Source organism: Echinops telfairi, unplaced genomic scaffold (genome assembly GCF_000313985.2).
Source record: "Echinops telfairi isolate 266 unplaced genomic scaffold, ASM31398v2 ScPeMD7_6;HRSCAF=24_0, whole genome shotgun sequence".
NCBI classification, from domain to species: Eukaryota; Metazoa; Chordata; class Mammalia; order Afrosoricida; family Tenrecidae; genus Echinops; species Echinops telfairi.
The window spans coordinates 8,632,130-8,656,122 of record NW_022103902.1 but is presented as its reverse complement, the minus strand read 5'-3'; the positions used below and the strand labels follow the sequence as shown (position 1 = coordinate 8,656,122).

The following is a 23,993-nucleotide window of genomic DNA, read 5'->3' as shown; positions in this document are numbered from 1 at the left end:
CTGGGTGCTGGAGCAGCCCTGTGGAGAACCCTGTCAGCGCGGAGATGCTTACACATTCACTGATTCGGTTTCCCTCCTGCAATCGGCATCATTGCATGTGTTTTGTGAGATGGAGGAGGACTTTGTGGATTGGTATTGGGCATATGAGTTAATGGGTAAATGTTGGACTTGTGGGCTTGGGCAGCACTGGGTTGGGATGTTTTCTTGATGTGCACTTAACCTTTGCATAAAACTCTCTTATACATGAGTTGCTGTGGATTTGTTTCTCCAAAGTACCCAGACTAATACACCAGATTTATGGACTTGATCTGGACTGGACTGGGATATTTTCTTACTTGCTCTTTGATAGGAAGTTCTCTCTCAGTCAGCCGAGACTAACATACTGTGATAGTGCCTTGACATTTAGTACTCTCATTATTGCTCTCTCTCAAAACAGTGTATTTGAGATTCATCCATGTTGAGCACAGCAATAGTTTGTTCATTATAATTTCTAAAGCATATTATATTGCATGACTCTACCACAATTGATTTATCCATTCTATGTTGATGCATTAAAATGAGTGAATGTTGACTAGTTGGGTTTTTTTTTAATATAGTGACTGTGTATTCTTTCTATCTTCTTTTGATGCTTCCTATATCTGTCAATATTTTTCCCATAGTAACTTTCAATATTGCAACTCAAGACTTAAAATTTTACTGAGTTCTTTCAGCTTAAGGTATGCTAAGCATGTTCTTCCCTTTGGTTTTCTAACTCTAGGTCTCTGCACGTTTCGTTGTAAGATTTTAATTTTTCACATGTATATACAACTCTTTCTAACAGTTTATTGTAAAAAAGTATCTTTTTACATTTGTACTGGTTTGTCATAATTCAAGAGAGCAAGCTTGTGCAGATCTGTGTCCAAAGTTTATATTTATTACATAGGCCTGTTTGTTATTGTTTAAGCTATTAAATTTGTTTAGATATTATTCTGTTTAATTTCCCTGGTATACAGAAATACAATTCTCTTTTTCTTAATTATTATTTGCTGTAATATCTCACCATCTTGCTAAGTTCACATCTTCTAAGAGTTGGTCTGTAGTTTCCCTTGCTTTTTCTGTATATAGAATTATGCCTTCTATAAATAAAATCAAGCTTATTTCTTTCTTTGCAAGCTTATACTTTTTATTCCTTTATATTGCCTGTGGTACTTGTTAAGAACTCTAGTTTTATATTGAATAAATGTGGTGTTGAGAGAGAAGCTTTTGATATTTTCATTTCAATGTCAAATATAGTGTTAGCTTTATGGATTTCCTAGGAAAGTTCCTTTGATTTCTTCTTTGCGGAGAATTTTATTATGAAAGGATATACTTTTTTCAATGATTGTTTTTTTATTTATTGGATATGGTTAAATTATTGTTTCTTATTAAGTTACATTAAAAAAATCAAAGATATTGATTCATTTTTAATGTTAAACCAACCTTGCCCTTTGAAATAAATGTAACTTAATCATGTATTATCTTTTTTATTGATTGCTTTGTTATCATGTATTATCTTTTTTATTGATTGCTTTGTTTGCTATAATTATATTTTGTGTAGAATTTTTGTATGAATGATTATAAAAGGTTTTAGCATACATTTTTTTAATTTTAGATGCCCCTTCAGGTTTTTGTATAGTACTACTCAGATCTTATAAAACAAGTTGGCAATTGTCTCCTCTTTTTCTGCTCGAGTTTTTTAAACAGTTTTATTAGCGCTTCATCCACATGTCATACAGTTCAGTAATTCAGTCACATTCAATTCTAGGACATACTCTTCTTCCTTGTATTAATTGTAATTATTTTTTTCTAATTGTGGCAAAAGTATAATGCAACTAAACAGTCTCCAATTCTACAACTTCTACATGTATAATCCAGTTCCATTGATTGTACTCTTCGTGTTGTGCAACCACTCTTGCTATCCTTGTCCAAGTTGTTCCACCACCGTTGACATAAACTCAGTGCCCCTGAAGCAACAGCTCTTTCTCCTTCACTCGTATTAACCGTTGGACAAGTCTGGGGTTCTTTGCTTTTAGTAGTTTTATTGATATAATATTCACATATCATGCACTTCGATGGTTAAATCACTTCTTTTTTAAATAGTTGTGTATATATCATCACAATCAGTTCTAGTGCTCCCTCCCCAATCCTGTGTTCATGGTTTACTCCCCAAGTCCCCAAGCCCTTCACCCTTCCCTTCCCCATTCCCTGGGGGGTAAGCCACTGCGTCAGTTATTGTCTCTCTGCATCCACTCCTTCTGTGCTTCGCAAACTGGGAAACCCAACAGAAATAAGAAACAAAAACAAAACACTAAGAAAATAATAATTAATAATAATATACAAAGATAAAATTACAAATTAAGTGAACAAAGAAAAGACCACCAACGATGTTTGAAAGGTCAGAGAGTACATTTCTGTCCTGGAACAGGTAAGAAATACTTCAGCCTACAGTCAATTCAGGTTGGATCAAGAGGGAGGTCAGCTGACCAAGTATCATATTACACCATGGTCCAATCCACCGTGATCAAGTTTATCTCTGATACTAAAGCAGTTCGAGTCCCTTGCCTATGGCTAGAGGGAATCTGACAGTCTTAATCCGACTAGTCTGCAGATGGATTTTGGGCTCCCACTGTCCTCCATAACGTTCTACAAATTGGGCGTCCACAATTTAAGCTCTGATACTTTTCCTTTCATCATCTTTGGTTATTATTATTGTCAACTGTGAATCATACAAGCTGGTATGCTTCTTCTGTGTGGACTTAGTTGACTCTTCACTTAGATGGTTGTTTGTGTGAATATAGAAATCCTTCTTTGTAACTAGTTTATATTTTTTAATATCTGGCTCTTAATGACAGTTTGACATTTTAACCTGTCGGTTTGTCACACTGCAGTGGCTTGCATGTCACTATGATGCTGGAAGCTATGCCAGCAGTAGTTCAGATAGCAGCAGCCTCACCCATTGTGGATAGGTTTCAGCGATCTTCCAAGCTAGGACAGAGGAAGAAGAAGGAAGAGGCTGTCTACATCTGAGAACTAGCCCCTGAAAACCTTATGAATAGCAGTGAGGTATTTTCCATTAGAGTGCTGGGAAATGAGGCTGAACGATGACTGGGGAAGAGATACCTCTTCAAAGTAGAGTCAACCTTAATGACATGGATGGAGCAAAGTTTTCAGAGCCTTCATTTGCTGATGGGACACAATTCAAAAAGAGCAGAAGCAATTGTAAACATCAATTAATAAGTAGAAAGTGGAATGTACAAAGCATATTGGAAATTGTCAAAAATGAAATGGAACAGAAAAATTGATAATCCTAGGTATGACTGAGCTAAAATGGACTATATTGGCCATTTTGAATCAGACAACTATCTGGTTGTCTGTGATGGGAATGACAGATTCAAGAGGAATCATGTCAAATTCATAAAGACCATTTCAAGATCTATCTTGAAGTACAATGCTGTCTATGATAGAATACTATCTGTACACCTGCAATAATTACAACTGTTTTCATGAATTTACCCACCAATCACTAAAGAAATTGAAAAATTGTATCAACTTCTCTAGTCTTAAATTTATCATATAGTTTAGATGAATTGATCATTACTGGGAGTTCTAATGCCTATGTTGGAAACAAATAGGAAAAATCAGTAGTTGAATTAGTTTGCTAGTTGTTAGAAATGAAGCTGAGAATCATGTGGCAGAATTTTGCAAGACCAATGACTTCTTTGTTGCAGATGCCCCTTTTCAGCAACATAAATGGCAAAAATACAGGTAGACCTTGCCAGGTGGAATGCACATGAATCAAATTGACTACAACTGTGGGAAAAGACCATGGAGAAACAATATCATCAGCAACAAAAGTGGGCAGGGACCAACTTTGGGCCAAAAAAAACCCAAACTCACTGCCATCCAGTTGATTTCCAACTCATAGTGACCCCATAGACCAGAGTAGAACTGTCCCTGTGGGTTGTCGAGACTATGCTGATGGGAGTAGAAAGAAGGGTCTCCCCACTGAGTGGATGGTAGCTTTGAACTGCTGATACTGGAGTTAGCAGCCCAACCTGTCACCACTATGCCACAAGTCTGAGTCGAACAGAAGCTGTGAATGTTCCTTTTCAGTTCTTCTACTTGCTCATTCGTTCCATTTGCCTTCATTCCTCTGCATTCAAGAGCAAGTTTCAGAGTCTCTTCTGACATCCACATAGGTTTTTTTTGTCTTTTACTGACTTGCTGCTTTCTTCATGTTCTTAATAACGCATAGTTCATTTGGTCTTTGGTCACTAGTGTTCAGTGCATCACATCTGCCCTTGAGAGGATCGCTAACTTGAGATGGAATATACTCAAGGTCATATTTTGGCTCTTGTAGACAGCTTCTCCAAGAACTTGCTTATGAGAAATTGATAATAGGGTTGGAACAGACTGTGGATGATGGAACAGACTGTCAATAGGTCAAAAACAAGTTCAGGTAGAAGCTGAAGAAAATTGAAACAAGTCCACAGGAGCCAAAATATTATCGTTTTTATACAGAATTAGGCCTGGCTTCTTGGCTCAAAAAGACAAATACTTTTTATGTCAATTTATATATATATATATACAAATATATTCATAAAATACTAAGTGGAAAAAAGCTAAACACAAACTATTTTAAACATATCAGTTACAATCAATCAATAAACAAATAACTAAATGAATAATGTGTGTATGTGTGTGTGGTATATATGTATGTGTGTGTGTGGTGTATATGTATGTGTGTGTGTGGTGTATATGTACAGAGAGAGAACGAGAAATAGACAAAGCTGATGGGAAGAGGGGAAAGTTTAAATATCTGAGCCTAGTGTTTTTTCACGAAATTCTTTTTGGAGCTAGGCAGGATTAATGGTTTTAAAAATAAATAAATAATGATAATACTTGTTAGGTTCATTTTCTTTCATCAGGATGCTTAATTGGGCTTACCCAGCTTTCTGTTTGGAGGCTTAGCCATATGTGGTCCAGTTGCAAAAGCCAGCGAGTTGTTCTTCCTCCCTGCTGCACTGTGAACTGGCTGAGTTGGAGGGCCCGTGCTCCTTTGCCAAATCTGTGCATCATACTCACCACACTTCAGGGGAGGTGAATAGTTCCCTCAACTGTAAACTGAAAACATGGCACTAAATGGTTGTTGAAGGGATGAGTGGATGATCTCTAAGGGCCTTCCCAGCTCTCACAGCCTATGATACATTTTTCTTTTAAGACAAAAGAAAAATAAAATGCATAAGAAAGGAAAGTATTGATCTTTTCTCTGCTTCAGCACCATCATTGATGTCAGGTCGCCACTTACCTCTTTTATTAACACCAAGCTAGCTGCAAAATTCAGTCCTGGCTTGTGAACCCGATGTACGGTGTGGTCCTGGTTATGCTTTGTACCTCTGGGCTTCTATGAGCTTATCTGTGAAATGGTAAGCCTGGGACTAGGTGCTCTCTGAGGTATTTTGAAGCTTTAATATATTATAATTGAATAATTAGTTTGAAGTACCCAATGCTTTTTTTTAAGCTAGCCCGCATTTCAAAATTAAGAAATATCTCTAAAAGAACTAGTCATGAAGTGTTTTCCTCTTCACAAAATAGTTTGTTAAAAACAGGTAGCAAAGTGAAACACCAGTGTGTGCAAGTAGATATGTGTGATAGAAGACATCCTTTACTTCTAGTGATCATCATATTTCTCTCATATAAAAGTTAGCCTAGAGTAATACAAACTGAAATAGTCTCAATATATATTGTAGGAAATGAAAAAGTTGGTGTAGATTTTAAATATGCACACTAATTCAAGCAAGTCTAGTTAGGTTTGACAATATCTCAAAATATCTGAGCCCTAATAATGGATACACACTGCCTTGATTAAGAAAATGTCTCAAAACCCTTACTGAAGAAGAGAGCACCATTTTAATTTCCAAGAAACAAAATAATCTTTAACATATGATATTTAAGCTCAGGGTTGCTTTTGGCAAGCATAATTGTTACTTTTTAAGCAAGTATTTCTTTTCTAGTAATTAGAATTTTTTTAAAATTTTGATGGGTAGTCATAAATATTAACCACCAGCAGTGCAGGAATCATTTATATTCAAATTGTCAGACATCATTCTGTGAACACATAATTTACATTTATTTAGAACTTTTTATCCTAAAGTGCTCTACACATATTTTTTGATAATCTGATTGCGAGCTTTATATGGGAAGCCTTCACCTGAAATAGGGCAGCGACAGACATACTTCAAATAAAGAACTCTAGGAGCAGAGGAAAGAGGGATGTGTACTTTTTAACCTTGTTCCCATGTGCTTGCATCTGTAGGATTGGAGAGTCCACGTTGACCAAATGCACCAGCACAAAAGTGGAATCGAATCTGCTCTAAAGGAAACCAAGGCATGTGATTCGTCATGAAGGGACTCATTGGTGGTGAACCAATTCTGGGAGAAAACAAAAGAGGGGGGGGAAAGACACGCTCCTGGCTTTTTCAGAACTTACTAACTGAATGTACCATATTGCTTTTCATCATCTAACCATTGAACATTTAAACCAACTAGAAAAGCATGACTTGATATAAACAGAAGTATTTCATTAGTATTTGCTTTCTGAATCTCAAGGGATGATAGAGCCAGCCATGCCTGGAGCCCACAGCGTTCCAGGTTTGCTATCCAGTCAGGAGCAGGTACTGTTGGAGGATGCCACAAGGAAGCAAAACTGGAATGAGGGATTGCGGGTCCCAGAGAAGAGTTCTAAATCTAGGCATCGACTTTCATTTGGCATCTTAAAACTGAGCTGTAGAGAAGTTCCGTTATTCCCTGTCTTACTTTGATTGTGATCAATCAGAAAAACCAAATTTTAGAAAGCATTTTACGTGTACATAAGGATAAGTGAATTGACTTAATACTACCAGGTGCTTTTTAATTTTAACATTCTATAGCGTGTGACTGAAGTATTTCTCATTGCAGATATTTTTTGTCATTGAACATTTCAAACTGCCCACATTTTCCATGTGTGATTCATAATTCTTTGAGGGGTAGGGGTAGGATTTAAGCATATTTAGTCAATTTTAAATGTTTTTTGAAAACTTTTTTTGTGAATTCTTTTCTCTACTAAAATGCAATGGAATTTCAGGGATTTTTGGACAAACTCCACAATGAAATCAGTAGAACTCTGGAAAAGATCGGCAGCCGAGAGAAGTATGTCAACAATCAACTTGAGCACCTGGTTCAAGAGTACCGGACAGCTCAAGCCCGGCTGAGTGAGGTAATCTGAGAATGACCCCAGGGAGTTATTCCAACGCATTGCCCAAGTCCCTTATCGACACACCTTTCAAGGTTCTCAGATGGCAACACGCTTCGTGCTGTAGAGTAGTTATGTTATTGATATGATATTGGTATGATAGCAATAGACTACTATCTATACTTACATATATACCCACTCCTCACTAATGAGCATAATTAGGTTACAAAGACCAGATTGTTATGTGCAAAATCAGTTTTATGTGAAAATGGAGGATGACCATGTCAGATTATGGAATGGAGGATGACGGCATCATTATACAACTGCCAAATTACACTATGCAATAACTGCAAAACCACTGAGAATCATGGCGCAGCCCAGTTGACACATAATAGCCTCAGCCATCACAGCCAGGGTAACTGTGGTGGCTGTCCTTAGTGTACATGTTCAGTAGGGCAGATCTGGTTATAGCCATCTTGACATTTATCACTGCCAGATATATGTCATGGCTATGCAAAAATAGCCAATAGTTTGTCTGCCTGTTTTTATTTTTTGTTCAAATGTGAAATGTCAGATCAGATAACGAGATAATCAGGAAGTGAAAAATTATCTCAGAACATATTGTTTAAGCCTATGTTCATTTCATCAAAATCATTATTTCTCAAAGCGGCCAGTCCTGCCCCTGTGGGGCACTGAAATGATCCAAGGGGTGCTGCAAAAGGAGATAGCTATATTTTATCCTAGATTATGGGCAATAGGACAAAACTTTTAACTGCCAGGGGGCTCCTGAGTAATTTTTCTTTCTGAAGAGGGGCAGTAGGCCAAATAAGTTTGAGAACTATGATTTTAATAAATGAAGGCATATATTGCTGATGAACATGTTTTAGAACTGGAACATGGTACCAGGCTACCTGGCTTTGTTTTCACCCCTGCTGGTAAATACACTGTTTGAGGAGGAGGATGAAGTGTGTATAGACATGTGTCAGAGATCTTACCAACCCAAGTCTCACTTAAGAAACAAAGACAAGCTGCATAGAAGGGAAAAGGAAGGTTTACTTTGATCAAGCAAGCAGCAAGCCAGGACTAGAGTCACCAAGACAAGCCACTGAAAAAAAGAGGGATTTGCCCTTTTATCCATGTATACCAGAGGGGCTTATGAATATGTAACAGATTTCTAAAGAATAGTCATGAATATTAATTGGGGTGAGTTGCACTTCTGGGCCAAGAAGTGGCCTGTCCGACTGCTCCCTTCCAAAAGCTGCCCAGGTTGGTCTGGTAATGTCTTTCTGGCAACTTTTTTTTAAATCGTTTTATTAGGGGCTCATAAGATTCTTATCACAATCCATACATACATCAATTGTGTAAAACGCATTTGTACATTCATTGCCCTCATCATTCTCAAAACATTTCCTCTCCACTTAAGCCCCCGGCATTAGGTCCTCATTTTCCCCTCCCTCCCTGCTCCCCCCTCCCTCATGAACCTTTGATAATTTATAAATTATTATTTTGTCATATCTTGCCCTGTCCGACGTCTCCCTTAACCCACTTTTCTGTTGTCCGTCCTCTAGGGAGGAGGTCACATATAGTTCCTTGTAATCGGTTCCCTCTTTCCAACCCACTCTCCCTCTACCCTCCCAGTATCGCCACTCACACCACTGGTCCTGAAGGGATCATCTTCCCTGGATTCCCTGTATTTCCAGTTCATATCTGTACCAGTGTACATCCTCTGGTCTAGCCAGATTTGCAAGGTAGAATTTGTATCATGATAGTAGGGGTGGGGAGGAAGCATTTAGGAACTAGAGGAAAGTTGTATTTTTCATCGTTGCTACATCACATCCTGACTGACTCTCGTCTCCTCCCCAAGACCACTCTGCAAGGGGATCTCCAGTAGCCTTCTAATGGGCTTTGGGTCTCCACTCCACACTCCCCCCATCATTCACTATGGTACTTTTTGTTCCGTGATGAAAACTCTTTTATTCCAGCATCTGCAGTGAGTTGGGACTGTTTTCCCACTACTTGCTTGACATGGTGGATACTCTCCTGAGAGGAAAAGACTCACAAGAAATGGATTCGCAGGAGAGGTTAATTAGATATGAGATAGATCGAGGTTTCAATATTCTGTGGCAATTGCTCTTATACTCTAATGGTGGAACCAATACCCAATTGGGCAAGCTGCAGAATTTGTAGGATTACACAGGATGAAGCAAGTCAGATGGGTAGTCTCAGAGGAAAAAGTTCAGTCTTTGCCATTATGATTTATAACCACATATTAAAAAGTAAAAAAGCAAGACATGTTCAAACAAGTAGTTTCAAATGAAATGAGAAAAAATTAAAATTAAGTCCTTTGAAAGTTTTAGAATTTTAACTTCATTCCCCGCCCCACAAACCACCCCCACACGCACTCACAAATTAAAAAAAATAAAACCACAGAACAAAAAAAATCCACATTTGAAAGCAGTCTTACTTGTCCCAGCAGTAGGGATCCAGAAGCTTTTCTTTGGAATCTAAACCCCCTTTTCTCATGTCATGGCAGGCTGATGATAAAACTATAAACATGAAATAAAGGCATATTCTTTTCTTTCAGCAGACAGGTTAAAAGAAAGGAAAATATGGAAATATATTTGAGATACTTCTATACTTTCAGAAGGTCTCAATTAAAGACCAAGTAAAAGTATTTGATAGACTTTTTCATTATCTTCTGTGTTTCTTTCTTCGTGGATATGTGAATACGAGTATTTACTCTAAAAGTTTTATCAAATTCTCTCACTAAAGATACCAGGAGTCTGCAAACATTAAAAGGAGCCTTGGTGGCGTATTGGGTTCCAGCTGCTGCAAAGGACAACGCTGAGGCTCTCTGCTCTCTTGAAGATGGCAAGCCTTGGAAGCCCAAAGGGGCAGAGCTGCTCCCTACGATAGCATTGCTTTGAACGAATAGGGATCGGCTCGATGGCAATGTGTTTGCTTTGATCAAACATGAATATTAAATAGTTGAATATTAGATTGTTTCCTAAGAATATATTCTTAGTTGATTGCACTCTCATACTGTTGGTTAATCTTTATTAATTGCTGAGACTGGCGGTCTATTTAGAACTGGTTTCCTCTGCATACTGTGCAAATTAGAATGACCAAAAGCCGCCGTCCGAAATGGTGTAGGAGTGGCTATGGACAGTTTTTATACCCAATCAGTATATGAAGTTTAAGGTAGTTCATCATTTTTAGTGCTTCCATTAAGTACATCATGCCTATTAGGGACATAAAATAACTATAGTTAAATGTCATTTTCATAAATATATTCACAAACAAGGAGGGGGTTGTCATAAAAATAATATGTAGAAATTGCAGACACAAAGAGGTCATATGTAAATAATCATCTTCTTCTATGTTTAATTTTTTTTTTAATAAAGTGTTTCTCCCTACAGGCAAAGGAGCGGTACCAGCAGGGAAATGGTGGGGTAACGGAAAGGACCAGGCTCCTGTCTGAGGTATACTCTGTGCGCCCGCGCTCTGCTTCACTCCAGGTCACTTGGGGCTTAGCTTCAGGGCCATCACGTGGTTTAAGACTACTCCAATGGTGGGCTGTTTGTGTCAGCAATTGCTTCCTATAGTTTTAGAACATTTTCTTTAGGAGAAAAATCTTAATTATCTTACCAGTGAATGAATTAATATATACGCTTCTTGTTTCTATAAAATGTTTGACATTGCTGTATTACTTATATTCAATATAAAAACTGTTCACAATATTAATAAATGTTTAGCCTTCCTTAATCTTGATCATTTTGCACAATTATAATTAGTCTATCAAAACATAGCTAAAAAGCCCTGGCTTAGGAGTCTATAACAAATGTCAATGATAGTGTACATGGTATAAAATATATTTTTTATATTTTCTCTTGCTGGCTTTGTGATCCTGAGTTCTGTTTTGTACACAACTTGTGAGTGACTTATAACCCCCTTAAGGCATGGGTTAATCGTTGGTTGGATTGCTCACTGCAGGGCTGGCAGCTCAAACCCACCTGCCACTCCCCGGGGAAAAGGCGAGGCTGCTTGCTTCCCTAAAGACCCTGTAGAGTGTAATGATGAATTGCCATCTCCTGATGCCCGTGAGCTCAGCTTTGAGTGTTCTAGTCACTTCTGGGGTAAATCAAGCTCTCTACCATCAAGTCAGCGCTGACTCCTAGCAAGCCCTGTGGGTTTCCGAGACTGCAGTTGTCTACAGGAGTTAGAACGCCCAGTCTTTCTCCAATGGAGCTACTGTTGGTTTCAAACTGCCAACCATGAAGATCCCAGCCCAACACATAATCACCACACCACTAGAGCACCTCAGAATAATGACACATATTGCATTTATTTTCATGATCTTGCAAAAGAAGAACCGATACATGTGCAAATATTTCTGTTTTTCAGTAACCAGTTGGTGAGGGTACAGGGCAAGCCAATCTGGAACTAGAATCTAAGATTAGTTTGGGCTGCAACCCAATATAATTGTAAAAAATCTTACTGTGTTATATAATTGAACTTACTTCACAGAGATTATAGGAGGAGTAAGTCGTTATTCTAAAACACTACATATATAACATTAGAAATATTTAGAATCTAATCCTGTGCTTCTCCTAGGCAAATAAAGCATTACGTAGCAGTAGAGTGCTCACTTATGTCAGGTAAATTAACGCTTGAAGGGGAGTCCAGGGAATGATTTCATTCTTTTAGAGTAGGTTATTATTCCCATTTGTAAAATTTCAGGTGTCTGAAAAAAATTAATTTGCTTTACTTAGATGAGCATTTTATTCCCAGGGAAGATTTTACTCACCAGTATGATAAAAATAAAGCCTACTAAGTTACGATGATCATGGCTTATCATATCTAAAGTTGCAATTTTTAAAACATAGTAGTTTTCATTCATATTAAATGGTTGCTGGGAATTTTGCTAATAAAAGTGGCTCTAGTAGTGTAGTCTCTATGTAGAATACAGATCAGAAGCAATATAACAGTCCTATGTGCTTCTTACAGTTCACGGTTAGACTATGGCCACATGTTAGCCTTGTGTTTACTAGACGGAGCCCTGGTAGCTCGTGGGTCGTGCATTGGACTGTTAACAGCAGGACAGTGGTTGGTGCTCCGAGGGATGAAGATGAAGCCTCCTACTGCCGTAGAGAGTTAGCGCTCCCAACCTAGACTCGACGGGAACATGGCCATAGGTGTGGGCAAGAGGGAACACTCACACCACATGACACCCAGGAACAGGAGTGGGAACAGAGATACCCACTATCTCTAGGGGGAAGCGGGGGAGAGGTAGAGAGGGAGGGGAGCACTGATCACAATGAATGGCAGATAACCGCACGCACCCAACCAGGAGGAAGAACAACAGAAGCCAGAGGGGAAGTGAGACAGCGGTTGGAGTGAGATTTGAAAATAATTAACAATCGACAATCTATCAGGAGGCCACGAGGGTCGGGTGAAGGGGGAAGGGAGGGGAAAAGAGAGGAGCTGATCCCAAGGGCTCAGTGAAAAGTAATTGTCTAGAAAAAAACAGTGGGATATATGTACGAATATGTTGAATAAAATTGATGTATGGTTTATAACAAGAGTTGTAAGAGCCCCCAATAAAATGATTAAAGAAAAAAAAAAGATTTAGAGCCTAAGAAGCCCGCTCTACAGAGTTGCTCTGAACCAGAATCAACTTCATGGTAATGGGTTTGGGTGTAGGGTTTTCGTGTAGAGGGGAAAGGTGGCATATTCTCTCTTAGTGACGTATTTGAACATGTGTATTTGTATAAATGTATGATGGTAGCCTTTTTAAAGATACTTAGTGAACTCTTAGAAATCCAAAATCTCTTTAGGATACTTAACTCTTTTACTTATTAATGGGCTGGTAGAGCATGAGATCGTTGATGCTATAAGGTCACTGAAACACTGAAGCCCCTCATGCTAAAACAACAACAGTAATCACTTTTTTAAAATCATTTTATTGGGGGCTCGTACAACTCTTATCACAATCCATCCATCCATCCATTGTGTCAAGCACATTTGCACATTTGTTGCCATCGTCATTCTCAAAACATTTGCCTTCTACTTCAGCCCTTGATATATTAGCTCCTCATTCCCTCCTCCCCTCCCGGCACCCCCAACCTCATAAACCCTTGATAATTTATAAATTATCTCCCAGGGAGGAGGTTATATGTAGATCCTTGTAATTGGTTCCCCTTTCTACCCCACCTTCCCTCCATCCCCCCGGTATCACCACTCTCACCACTGATCCTGAAGGGATCATCTGTCCTGGATTCCCTGTGTTTCCAGTTCCTATCTGTACCAGTGTACATCCTCTGGTCTAGCCAGATTTGTAAGGTAGAGTTGCGGGGAGCAGGGGGGAAGCATTTAAGAACTAGAGGAAAGTTGTCTCCTCCCTGCAACCCTTCTGTAAAGGATGTCCAGTTGCCTACAGATGGGCGTTGGGTCTCCACTCTGCATTCCCCCTCATTCGCAATGATATGCTTTTTCGTTCTTGATGCTTGATACCTGATCCTATCTACACCTCGTGATCACACAGGCTAGTGTGCTTCTTCCATGTGGGCTTTGTTGCTTCTGAGCTAGATGGCCGCTTGTTTATCGTCAAGCCTTTAAGACCCCAGACACTATATCTTTTGATAGCCAGTCACCATCAGCTTTCTTCATCACATTTGCTTATGCACACATTTGTCTTCAGTGATCAAATCAGGACGGTGGGCACCCAATGATGTGATTTTTTGTTTTTTGAGTAATCACTTCTATACTGTCTTTTTTCAACATGAGAAAGCTAACAAGGACGTATTTTGGTGAAGTGAAATGTTAGGCACATTCTCAGAAGATAAAAGCTTTGTGTATCTGTATCATGTATCTCACTATTCAAAATATGTAAAGACTATCTCTGATATCCTCACATCCTTTATATGTGTTTAATAACTAATTACTTTTCCCATATATCATTCAAACTCAAGATTCAGTGCTTATGAGATTTTCTTCTATAAAAGGTCACAGAAGAATTAGAAAAGGTAAAACAAGAAATGGAAGAAAAAGGCAGCAGCATGACTGACGGTGGTAAGTACACGCATTTTCAGGAGAAAACGTGAGCAAGAGAAGAGTAACTGTGTACAAAGCCTATCTGATAAAGTGGTATTAATCCAAAGAAGGTGTGTTTTTTCAGATGAGTACATAGTTTAAAAATGATGTCCAAGAATCATGTACTGCTTTCCTTATAAAACAACTAGAAATGAAAGGAACAGTATATTTAAAACTATCATTTAGAACTTTGATTTAAATTTGATTTAGAGCTAGAATGGTAAATATTTAAAGATGTATTTTATTATGCAGCCTAAAAAATTGTGTGTGTGTGTGTGTGTGTGTGTACAATGAGCTTCATTTTTCTATTTTATGCTTCTAAGTGCACTAAGCGTATGCCCAAATGGCACTGAAGCAGTAATGTCATGACCTTTGTTGTTTTTCTTCTTTCCCAGTAGACCTGACTGGGCAGGGGTCAAACAGAGAAGAATTAACAATCCTCCAGTAATCATCCTCCATTGTGAGGCTGGCTACTTTGACATGGCCCAGTAGTAATTGCCTAAGACTGCTCCATGCCCTAGAAAGATTTTTAGATTTCTAATGTTTTATAGTGAGTGATTACTCCAAAGGAGATATATATGGCTTTCTTGACTGCATTTTATTTGAATGAGCCTATTATCTAGATATCAAAGGTAATTCTCCTCTTTTTCCTCCTTGTCCTACAAAAAATAAAGTAGCCATAAGATCATATTGAGGATATCCTTAAACACCCTTTAACAGCCCTTTCCCTGGAAAAAGGCAAGTTTAGCCTGGGGACATCAAATGCTGCATCATTTCCCATCCCCAGAAGCTCAGGTGCTTAAAATGCCACAGCAAAACTGTGTGAATGTCAGCAAGTCGTTGGCTGTGTTTCTAACCCTATTTTTGGCTTAGAACTAAGTGAGGAAAATGTCATACAATTCTGTAATGACTGATACTCCAAGTGAACATTTTTATCACATGCTGTTTTCATTCTGCAGCTCCTTTGGTGAAGATTAAACAGAGCTTAACAAAATTGAAGCAAGAAACCGTTCAGATGGACATTAGAATCGGTGTTGTGGAACATACTTTACTCCAGTCAAAACTAAAGGAGAAGTCCAACATGACTAGGGACATGCATGCCACAGTTATTCCAGAGTCTGCCATCGGCTCTTATTAAAGCACACTGTTTTCCATGCATCTGGTTGGTTTTTTTAAAACTGAATTGTATTGCATATGGTATAGTGTTCAAAACACAATTATATATGTCTTAATGTATGTCAAATAAGTATTTTTATATGTATACACATTTTATAATGGTGATTATGGATGATTTGAACCTTTGAATTGAACACAATATTGAATAAAGTCATGAAAAAAATCTCACTTTCAAAGATGTTTACTAATCATTACATATACTGAAGTTCCCACATTGTTATGACTGACTCATTTTTCTGACTGATCTTTGCACAAGCCAGTGTCTGACCCACAGTGCGGTGTCACAAGTTCTGATCCAAAAGAATTCATGTTACCTTGTCTCGGCTTTATGGCTAACCAAAACAGACATGTTAAGGAATAAAAGAGTACAAAAAAAACCATTATGTCCTTATTTTTTGTTCAAAGTCTTTTATTTTTCATGAGTATTGCATGACGAGTGATTTTGTCAGGTACATAGCTTCTAGAATCTAAGGTCACCTACTTAACAAATAAATATTCCACTACACTAGTTTGTTTAGATAAAGGGGGAAAAAATCAGTGTGTATAAGCAACTCTAGACTCGAGAGTAGCAATCAATACAGTGACACAGCAGTTTATTTAATTTATACTTCCAGAGGAAGAGAGAAGCGAAAGAGGCAATGAGGTAATAAGCAGTTGGACTCCGTCTGAACAGGTCCTCTGCCCTTTTGCTCATGTGGCGAAGCCCAAGAGGCAGGGAAAGCTTTCCCACGGGCGAACGCTGAATCACCAGGAACTTGTTTACATGGCTGTTGTCATGGCCGAGCAAGTTTTGATGCATTTCTCATTGCAGAGAGCTCTTCTGAGTAAACCCTAACTCTCCATAAAATGTACTTTTGCTTAGAAGCAGAGTATAGCCTGTTGTACACAAACAGTAATCTAAGAACTCTAACAATGAAAAATGAGTAGCCTCATTTTGTTTTCTCTCTGAAATAATCCGTTTGCTCAAGTTGGCTTGTTCCCATAGCAGGCTGTACACCTTGAATGTGGAACTAATTATACCTCATTATAATTGTTCATTGCATTCTTCATCTTCCCTAGTAGATTGAGCTCCTTGAGAGTACGGGCAGAATCTGACTCATTTCCATTCTCCTAGCCCTGTGCCGAGCTCATTTTAAATTAATGCGTACCTGGGTAGATGACCGGCATTGTGCAGTCTTAGGGTATCTTCTCAGCCTTGTTCTTTAACCGGGCAAATTACGGACTTCCGGACTGTGCGCTTTGGTACAGTTTCAAGATGGGATTTGAAACTTAAACTTTATCCTCCATTCCATGGTTTGTAGTGAAATTGAAGTCATCAGTATGAAGTCACACTTTTTGTTTGTTTTATACTACTCGTGCATATATGCATATGCTGTGTTTTTGTTAGGTGCTGTCAAGCCATTGCCGACTGGTAACATCCTTGGGAACGACACAACACAACACTGCACCGTCCTCACAATTGTTGCCTTGTCTGATCCATTAGCCTCTGTGCTAATTCATCTCATTGAGGGTCTTCCTCTTTTTCTTTGCCCTTCTACTTTACCAAGCATTAGGGCCTCCCAGGAACAGGTCTCTCCTGATCACATGGCCAAAGTACTTCCAACTTGTCTCAAGCGCTCTTCCAAGGAGCCTTTGGGCTGTCCTTCCAAAACAAAGGTGTGTGTTCGTTCTATTTTCAGTATTCTTAACCAGCACCATAGTTCAAATGCACAGATTCTTCAGCCTTTCTTATTCATTGTCCAACTTTTGTGTGGATCCGAGATAATTGAAAATACCATGGGTTGGGTGGGGCAAACCATAGTCTTCAAAGTGACATCCTTGCTCTTCAGCACTTTAGGAGAATTTGTGCAAAAGATTGACCTATTATAGGATGTCATTTGATTTCCCGATTGCTGCTACCAAGAGCATTGATTATGAACCCAAACAAGATGACATCCTTGATAACTTCAACCTTTTCCACGCTGTTACCTGTTGGTTCAGTTGTAAGGATGTGGGTTTTCTTTATATTGAGTTGTAATCCATACTGAAGGCTGCAATCCTTGATCGTCATTAGCATGTGCTTCAGTTCCTCCTCACTTTCAGGAAGGAAGTTTGTCATCTCCAGATCTCTGTTGTTAATAAGCCTTCAAACCGGATGCTAAGATCTTTCTCATATAGTCTAGCTTCCAAAAGTATTTGCACAACATATAAATTGAATAAGTATGGTAAAAGGATTCAACACACCTTTCTTGATTTTGCACCATGCAGTATTCCAGATACATATATAAGTAGAAATGCAGTGGTGTGTGCAAATGTAAAAAGAATGCACATGCACTCACATATATTTCTGTGTATTTTGAGAGGTCCTGGAAGCAGTAATAGTCCAATAGCAATGATAGAAATTAGCACCCAGATCATAAACTAATAAAAGAAATCAGACTTCCTAGGAAAATAGTGAATTCCCATGCCCTGATAGGAAGAGTGCCAAAAGTACTCAAAATACAGAAATCGATTCAGAGGGCACACTCGGATTGAGGGGAGAGTCCACTGGTCAACCTGGGAGAATCTGAACAAAATATATACATATAATAAAAATCATAACTCATAGAGTAAAATAAACTATGGTCCCATACAGAGATAACTAATATATTAATAAATAAATGGTAGAAGAGAACCTTCTTTCAATCAAGTTAGTAAGTAATGTGAAAAGAATAGATTTAGAAAATCACTATCTGGCTGCCACCGTAGGATAATTGTTTAGAGCATGAAACAATGGATGCTAAAACTACTACGTGAAAGCTGAATAAGAAACAGGATGTACTTTTTAAACTTTTTATTGCGAATGTTTACAGAGCAGATCCGCAGTCGTATATTAAATAATGCATATACTTGTTTGTTTTAACTCCTCCTACTTCCCTGTTTTTCTTATTTCTGTTCCTTCTTCTTTCCTAATTCTCTGAACTTTGGAGGAATAGGATATTTATGATTTCAAAGATTGTAAGATAACTCCACAAAGAACAATTATAACTTTACAGCAGAGATATCTGGTAGTCACCACCTTAACTAAGTGATCAGTTGGCAATCACCATCAATAGAACCAAATGGACATGTCCCCCCTGCTGTAATACACTGAAAAGGACATACAGGTCCACATGTCCTGCTGGAAATGCATAGCCTGAAACTAATCATAAGGATTTGTATTAGTTGCATAATTACATGTCGACTTGAAGTGGAGGGGTGGGGTCTAGTCTGTCAATCAGGTCACAGACAGATGGTGTCTTGTGGGCATGATGTCATCATAAGGAGGGTCCTGGGACCCTTCCCCTCTCTCTGCCTTCACCTTCCTGCCATCGACTCACGTGGAGACCTGTCAGAGCCCTAGAGATGTGTCTACTGCCATTGAATCTACAAGCTTTTGCACCCACCAGCTGGTGATCTTCCTGCATTTTGTATCATTGTTTGTGGTTGTGTGGGTCCAAAGAGGGATTTATGGACTAGTATTGGATGTATAGACTTGATCTAGACTACCATAAACTAAATAAAAGAAATCAGATGTTTTCCTCATCTACAATTCTTGATATAAAGCTCTGAGGTAGTTAGTTTATGGTGCCACCCTGGCCGATAAACACATGTGGGGTTAATTGAAGGGCAGAGGGATAAATGGCTCGGTGATCCTCGCCTTTCTAGTTCCGGGTGTCTTGCTTTCTGATGGTCGGACCAGAGTGAAGCTGCTTTGGCCAGTTCCCTGCTTTAGCTGGTGTTGCTCACTTTCTGCAAGACGTCCCCAAGGAGAAGAAGCCCCATGGACCTGCCCTGATGGAGCCCTGGGTGCTGGAGCAGCCATGTGGAGAACCCTGCCAGTGCTGAGATGCTTACACATTCACTGATTCGGCTTTCTTCCTGCAGTCAGCATCATTGTGTGTGTTTTGTGAGATGGAGGAGGACTTTGTGGATTGGTGTCTGACATATGGGCTAATGTTGAACTTGTGGGCTTGGGCAGCACTGAGTTGGGATGTTTTCTTGATGCACACTTAACCTTTATATAAAACTCTCTCTTATACATGAGTTTCTGTGAATTTGTTTCTCTAAAGTACCCAGACTAATACAAGCTCTTTCTTATACATAGAGGGGTGTCTCTGGATTTGTTTCTCTAGAGGCCTAACCCAGGATTAGACTGGTAGTCATGAAAACAAAATTGAGAAATTATTAAGAGATTAAAGGAAAATAAAGAACATTATAACTAAATAGTGATCCTAGATTGGAAAAATTTTAGACCCTAGATGATGATGATGATGATTATCATTATAAAGGAAATTGTTGAGACACCAAGAAAAATATATGAGAGAGAAATTTCAAGGAAATGGCTCATGCAATTGTGGAGGCTAGCAACCCCCAAATCCCTAGTCAGTTACGCTGTAGGCTACCCCTGACTCATGTGGTTGCTTGGACTGGTGGACCTGAAATTATCAGGTCAGATGGCATGCTAGAATCAGAGGTCAGATAATGATGAGTAGGAAGCAGAAAAGAGAATTTTTCCAAAACATCTATATATATTGGTTGTAGACCACAGGTCCAAGAAAGCTCTCCTTGCACCAGTCCATAAAATAAATAATAATTATTATATAATTCTGAGACTCATTAAAACATACCAGTAACCATCACACTGTATATGCATGTGTATGTGTTTCCATATACAGATTAAGAGAATAATAAAGGAAGAGTGATAGATTGGGAGTATTTAGGAATCTAGGAAAAGAACATATAGAACATTATTGTTCAAATCTATGCACCCTCCATAAAAGCTAATGATGAAGAAATTGAAAATTCTACCCTTACTTCAGTCTGAAATTGATCAAAAATGAAATCAATATACATTGATAGTAATTAGTGATTGAATATAAAAGTTGGAAACACACAGAAAGGAACAGTAGTTGGAAAATATGGACTTGGTGATAGAAATGGAGCCGGAGATCCCTTGTTAGGGTTTTGCAAAAGGTAACAACTTATTCGTAGCAAATACCTTTTTTTTTTTTTTTTTTGTCAACAACACAAAAGGCACATAGACACATGGACTTCTCCAGAGGGAATACACAGAAATCAAATTGACTAAATCAGTGGCTAAAATTAGGCAAGGGACTGACTGTGGAGCAAAGCATCAATTGCTCACATCTAAGTTTGGGATAAAGCTGAATAAAATTAAAACAAGTCCATGATAGCCAAAATATGACCTTGAATCTACTTCACTTGAAGTTTGAGAACATTTCAAGAGCAAATTAGATGCAATGAACACTGACAATAGACCTGCCAAGCTGTTAAAGTATACCAAGAACATCATGCATGAAGAAAACAAAGGGCCATTAAAAAGACTGGAAAGCAAGAAAAGATCAAAATAGATGTCATCCAAATCCAAAGGTGGGAATGATTTCAGAGCTTTAATTGTAAACACCTGGTTTGCAGAAGACTGTGTACAATAGTGGAAACCAGAATCCATTTGCAGGGGCCAGACATGAATCAAGCTTCCAGTGAATCCTCTCTGACCATAATCAAGGGGTATGAATAGCCTTGTTATCAAACGGAAATCATAGTAAAGTCTATTATGGTAGATATAGTTAGGTCAAAATGTAAAAATTTTTTATCTCCCTTGTGACATATTTTAACATTTCAGTGAAAAAAAGAAAGAAAGAAAAAGGGTGGATTAAGCCTCAGTGGAATCCCCTCTGACCATAGACCAGGGATGTGAATACCCTTGCTATCATGCAGAGGGCCTTGGAAAATGGATTATTGCATATATTGTGAGGTTAAAATTTAACACTTTATCATTTGATCTCCCGTTTTACCCATTTTAAAGTTCTGCTTTTTAATGTTTTCTGCTTTATTTTTGATTGAGCTTTTTCTCTGATTTACTTTGCTATTGTTGTTAGTTTTATTGTGGGGTGTTTGTTTGTTTGTTTGTTTCTCTGTATATGAAATCCAGGAAAGGCAAATCTATAGGGATTAATGGTTTCTTAGGGGTATGGCAGTGGAGGCTGGGGGGAAATGGGGAACTAATAACAAGAAATGTTCCAAAATTGGTTGTGGCAGTGGTTGTACAACTCTTGTTGATTAAACTATTGAGTTGTATGTGTTGCATATTATGTGCCGATAAAACTGTTTTAACGTTTTTCAGATAAAAAAGAACAACAACAAAATGCGGATGTCAGAAGAGACTGCCTTTAATCATAGAGTATCTAAAGAAAATTGGAGAAATTATGAAGTCAAAGAGCTGAAGAGAAAATTTCAAAGGGTAGCTTGAGAAGAAAAAGCCAAATATTACCATGAAATGTGCAAGGAAACCCAAAGGGAAAATCTGCTCAGCATATCTTAACCTGAAAGGACTGAAACAATCAAGCCTCAAGTTGCAATAGTAAAAGGTTCTGCAGGCAAATATTGAATGATGTAGGAAGCCTCAAAAGAAGATGTAAAGATCACACAGAGCCACTGTACCGAAAAGAACTAAAACATTCCACCCTTCAGGAGGTAGCATATGAGCAAGAACCAATGGTACTTAAGGAAGAAGTTGAAGCTGGGCTGAAAGCATTTGCCAAAAACAAGGCTCCAGGAATTGATGACACACCAATTAAAAAGTCTCCACCAGCTGATGAAGCCCTGGAAGCACTCACGAGTCTCTGCCAGGCAATTTTGAAGACAGCCAACTGACTGGAAGAGATCTATCTTCGTATCTATTCCAAAGAAAGGTGACTCAACAGGATGCTCAAAATACAGAACAATATCATGGATCTCACATGAAAGCAAAGTTTTGCTAAAGATCATCCAACAACATTTGCAGCAGTGCATTGACAGGGAGCTGCCTGGATTTAGAAGAGGACTTGGAATGTCAGATGGATCTTGGCTCAAGGCAAAAAACACCAAAAATATGTATACTTGTGCTTTATTGACTATGTCAAAGCATTTGACTGTGTGGACCATAATAAATTGTGGATAACCTTGAGAAGAGAGAATTCCAGAAAACTTGATTATGCTCATGGGGAACTTGTACATGGATCAAGAGATAATTATGTAAACAGAACAAGGGAATACTGCATGGTTTAGAAAGGTCTATGTCAGGGTTGTATATGAAGAAGAAAGTGGCATCCAGATAAGAGGAAGGCTTGCTGAAAGTAAGGAGGACTTGAGGCACTTGCTGATGAAGATCAAGGATTACAGCCTTCAGTATGGATTTCAGCTAAATGTAAAGAAGACCAAAATGCTCACACCCAGACCAATAGGTAACATCATAATAAATGGAGGAAAAGTTGAAGTTGTCAAGGATTTTGTTTTACTGGGATCCACAATCAATGCTCATGGAAACAGCAGTCAAGAGATCAAAAGGCGAATTGCATTAGGTAAATCTGCTACCTAAGACCTCTTCAGAGTATTGGAAAGCAAGGATGTTACTCTGAGGACTAAGGTGTGCCTGTCCCAAGCCATGGTATTTTCGATGGCCTCAGATGGATGTGCAAGTTTGACATAAATAAGGAAGATGGAAGAAGAATGAATGCATTTGAATTGTAGTGGTGGAGAAGACTATTGAAAAAACACCGCGGACTGCTAAAAGGACAAACCGACTGATCTTAGAAGAAGTAAGGCCAGAGTGCTCCTTAGATGCAAGAATGGCCAGACTTCGTTTTACATACTTAGGACATGCTGTCAAGAAAGGCCAGTCCCTGAAGAAGGCAATCCTGTTTGGTAAACTCGAGGGGCAGCGACAAAGAGGCAGGCCCTCCAGGCGGTGCACTGACACCATTACTGCAACAATGGGCCCAAGCCGAGAAACACTTGTGAGGATGGCACGGGACAGGGCGGTGCTCCATTCTATCAGGCGTACATAGGGCGCTGTGGGTTGGAACTGATGAGGCGGCACCTAACAACAAAAACAACGTCAAGTACTTCACCTTGAAGTAAATACTTCAAGTCCTCTTCACTTTTAGCAAGCAAGCTTGTATCTCTACATATTGCAGCTCATTTATGACTCTTCTACCAACCCTGATGCCATATCCTTCTTCGTGTGGTTCCGTTTCCTGGATGATTTGCTCAGCATACAGATGGAATACGTATGGTGAAAGGATACAATCCTGATGCACACCTTTCTTCATTTTAAACCATGCAGTTTTGCCTTGTTCTGTTGAAATGACTGCCCCTTGGTCTATGTTCAGGATCTGTATGCGCATAATTAAGTGTTCTGAAATTCCTGTTCTTCTCAGTGCTATCCATAATTTGTTATGCCCACGTGATTTAATTCGTTTTGCATAATCAAGGAACACAGGCAAGCATTACTCTGCTTTTCTTTGCTTCCAAGAAGCCAAGATCATCTGACATCAGCAGTGATATCCCTCATTCCACATCCTTTGCTAAATTTGGCTTGAATTTCTGACAGTTCCCTGTAGGTTCACTGTGGCAACTATTTTTAATTATCTTCACAAAATTTTACTTGTGGGAGACGTAAATCATATTGTTTGAT

The 23,993-nt window shown here is 38.7% G+C and overlaps 1 protein-coding gene across 2 annotated transcripts in view; it reads left to right on the top strand.

Moving 5' to 3' along the window:
• The window catches only part of IFT57 (intraflagellar transport 57), a 72,932-nt gene extending 57,247 nt beyond the window's left edge, over window positions 1-15,685 (top strand). For both annotated transcript variants that reach the window (XM_045286214.1, XM_004706388.3), the window contains exons 7-11: window positions 6,335-6,406; window positions 7,142-7,273; window positions 10,669-10,731; window positions 14,254-14,320; window positions 15,301-15,685. In XM_045286214.1, coding sequence (XP_045142149.1) covers window positions 6,335-6,406; window positions 7,142-7,273; window positions 10,669-10,731; window positions 14,254-14,320; window positions 15,301-15,479 — 513 coding nt within the window. In that variant the 3' untranslated portion in view covers window positions 15,480-15,685. The remainder of the gene's footprint in view (window positions 1-6,334; window positions 6,407-7,141; window positions 7,274-10,668; window positions 10,732-14,253; window positions 14,321-15,300) is intronic.
• The last annotated feature ends 8,308 nt before the right edge of the window (window positions 15,686-23,993 follow it).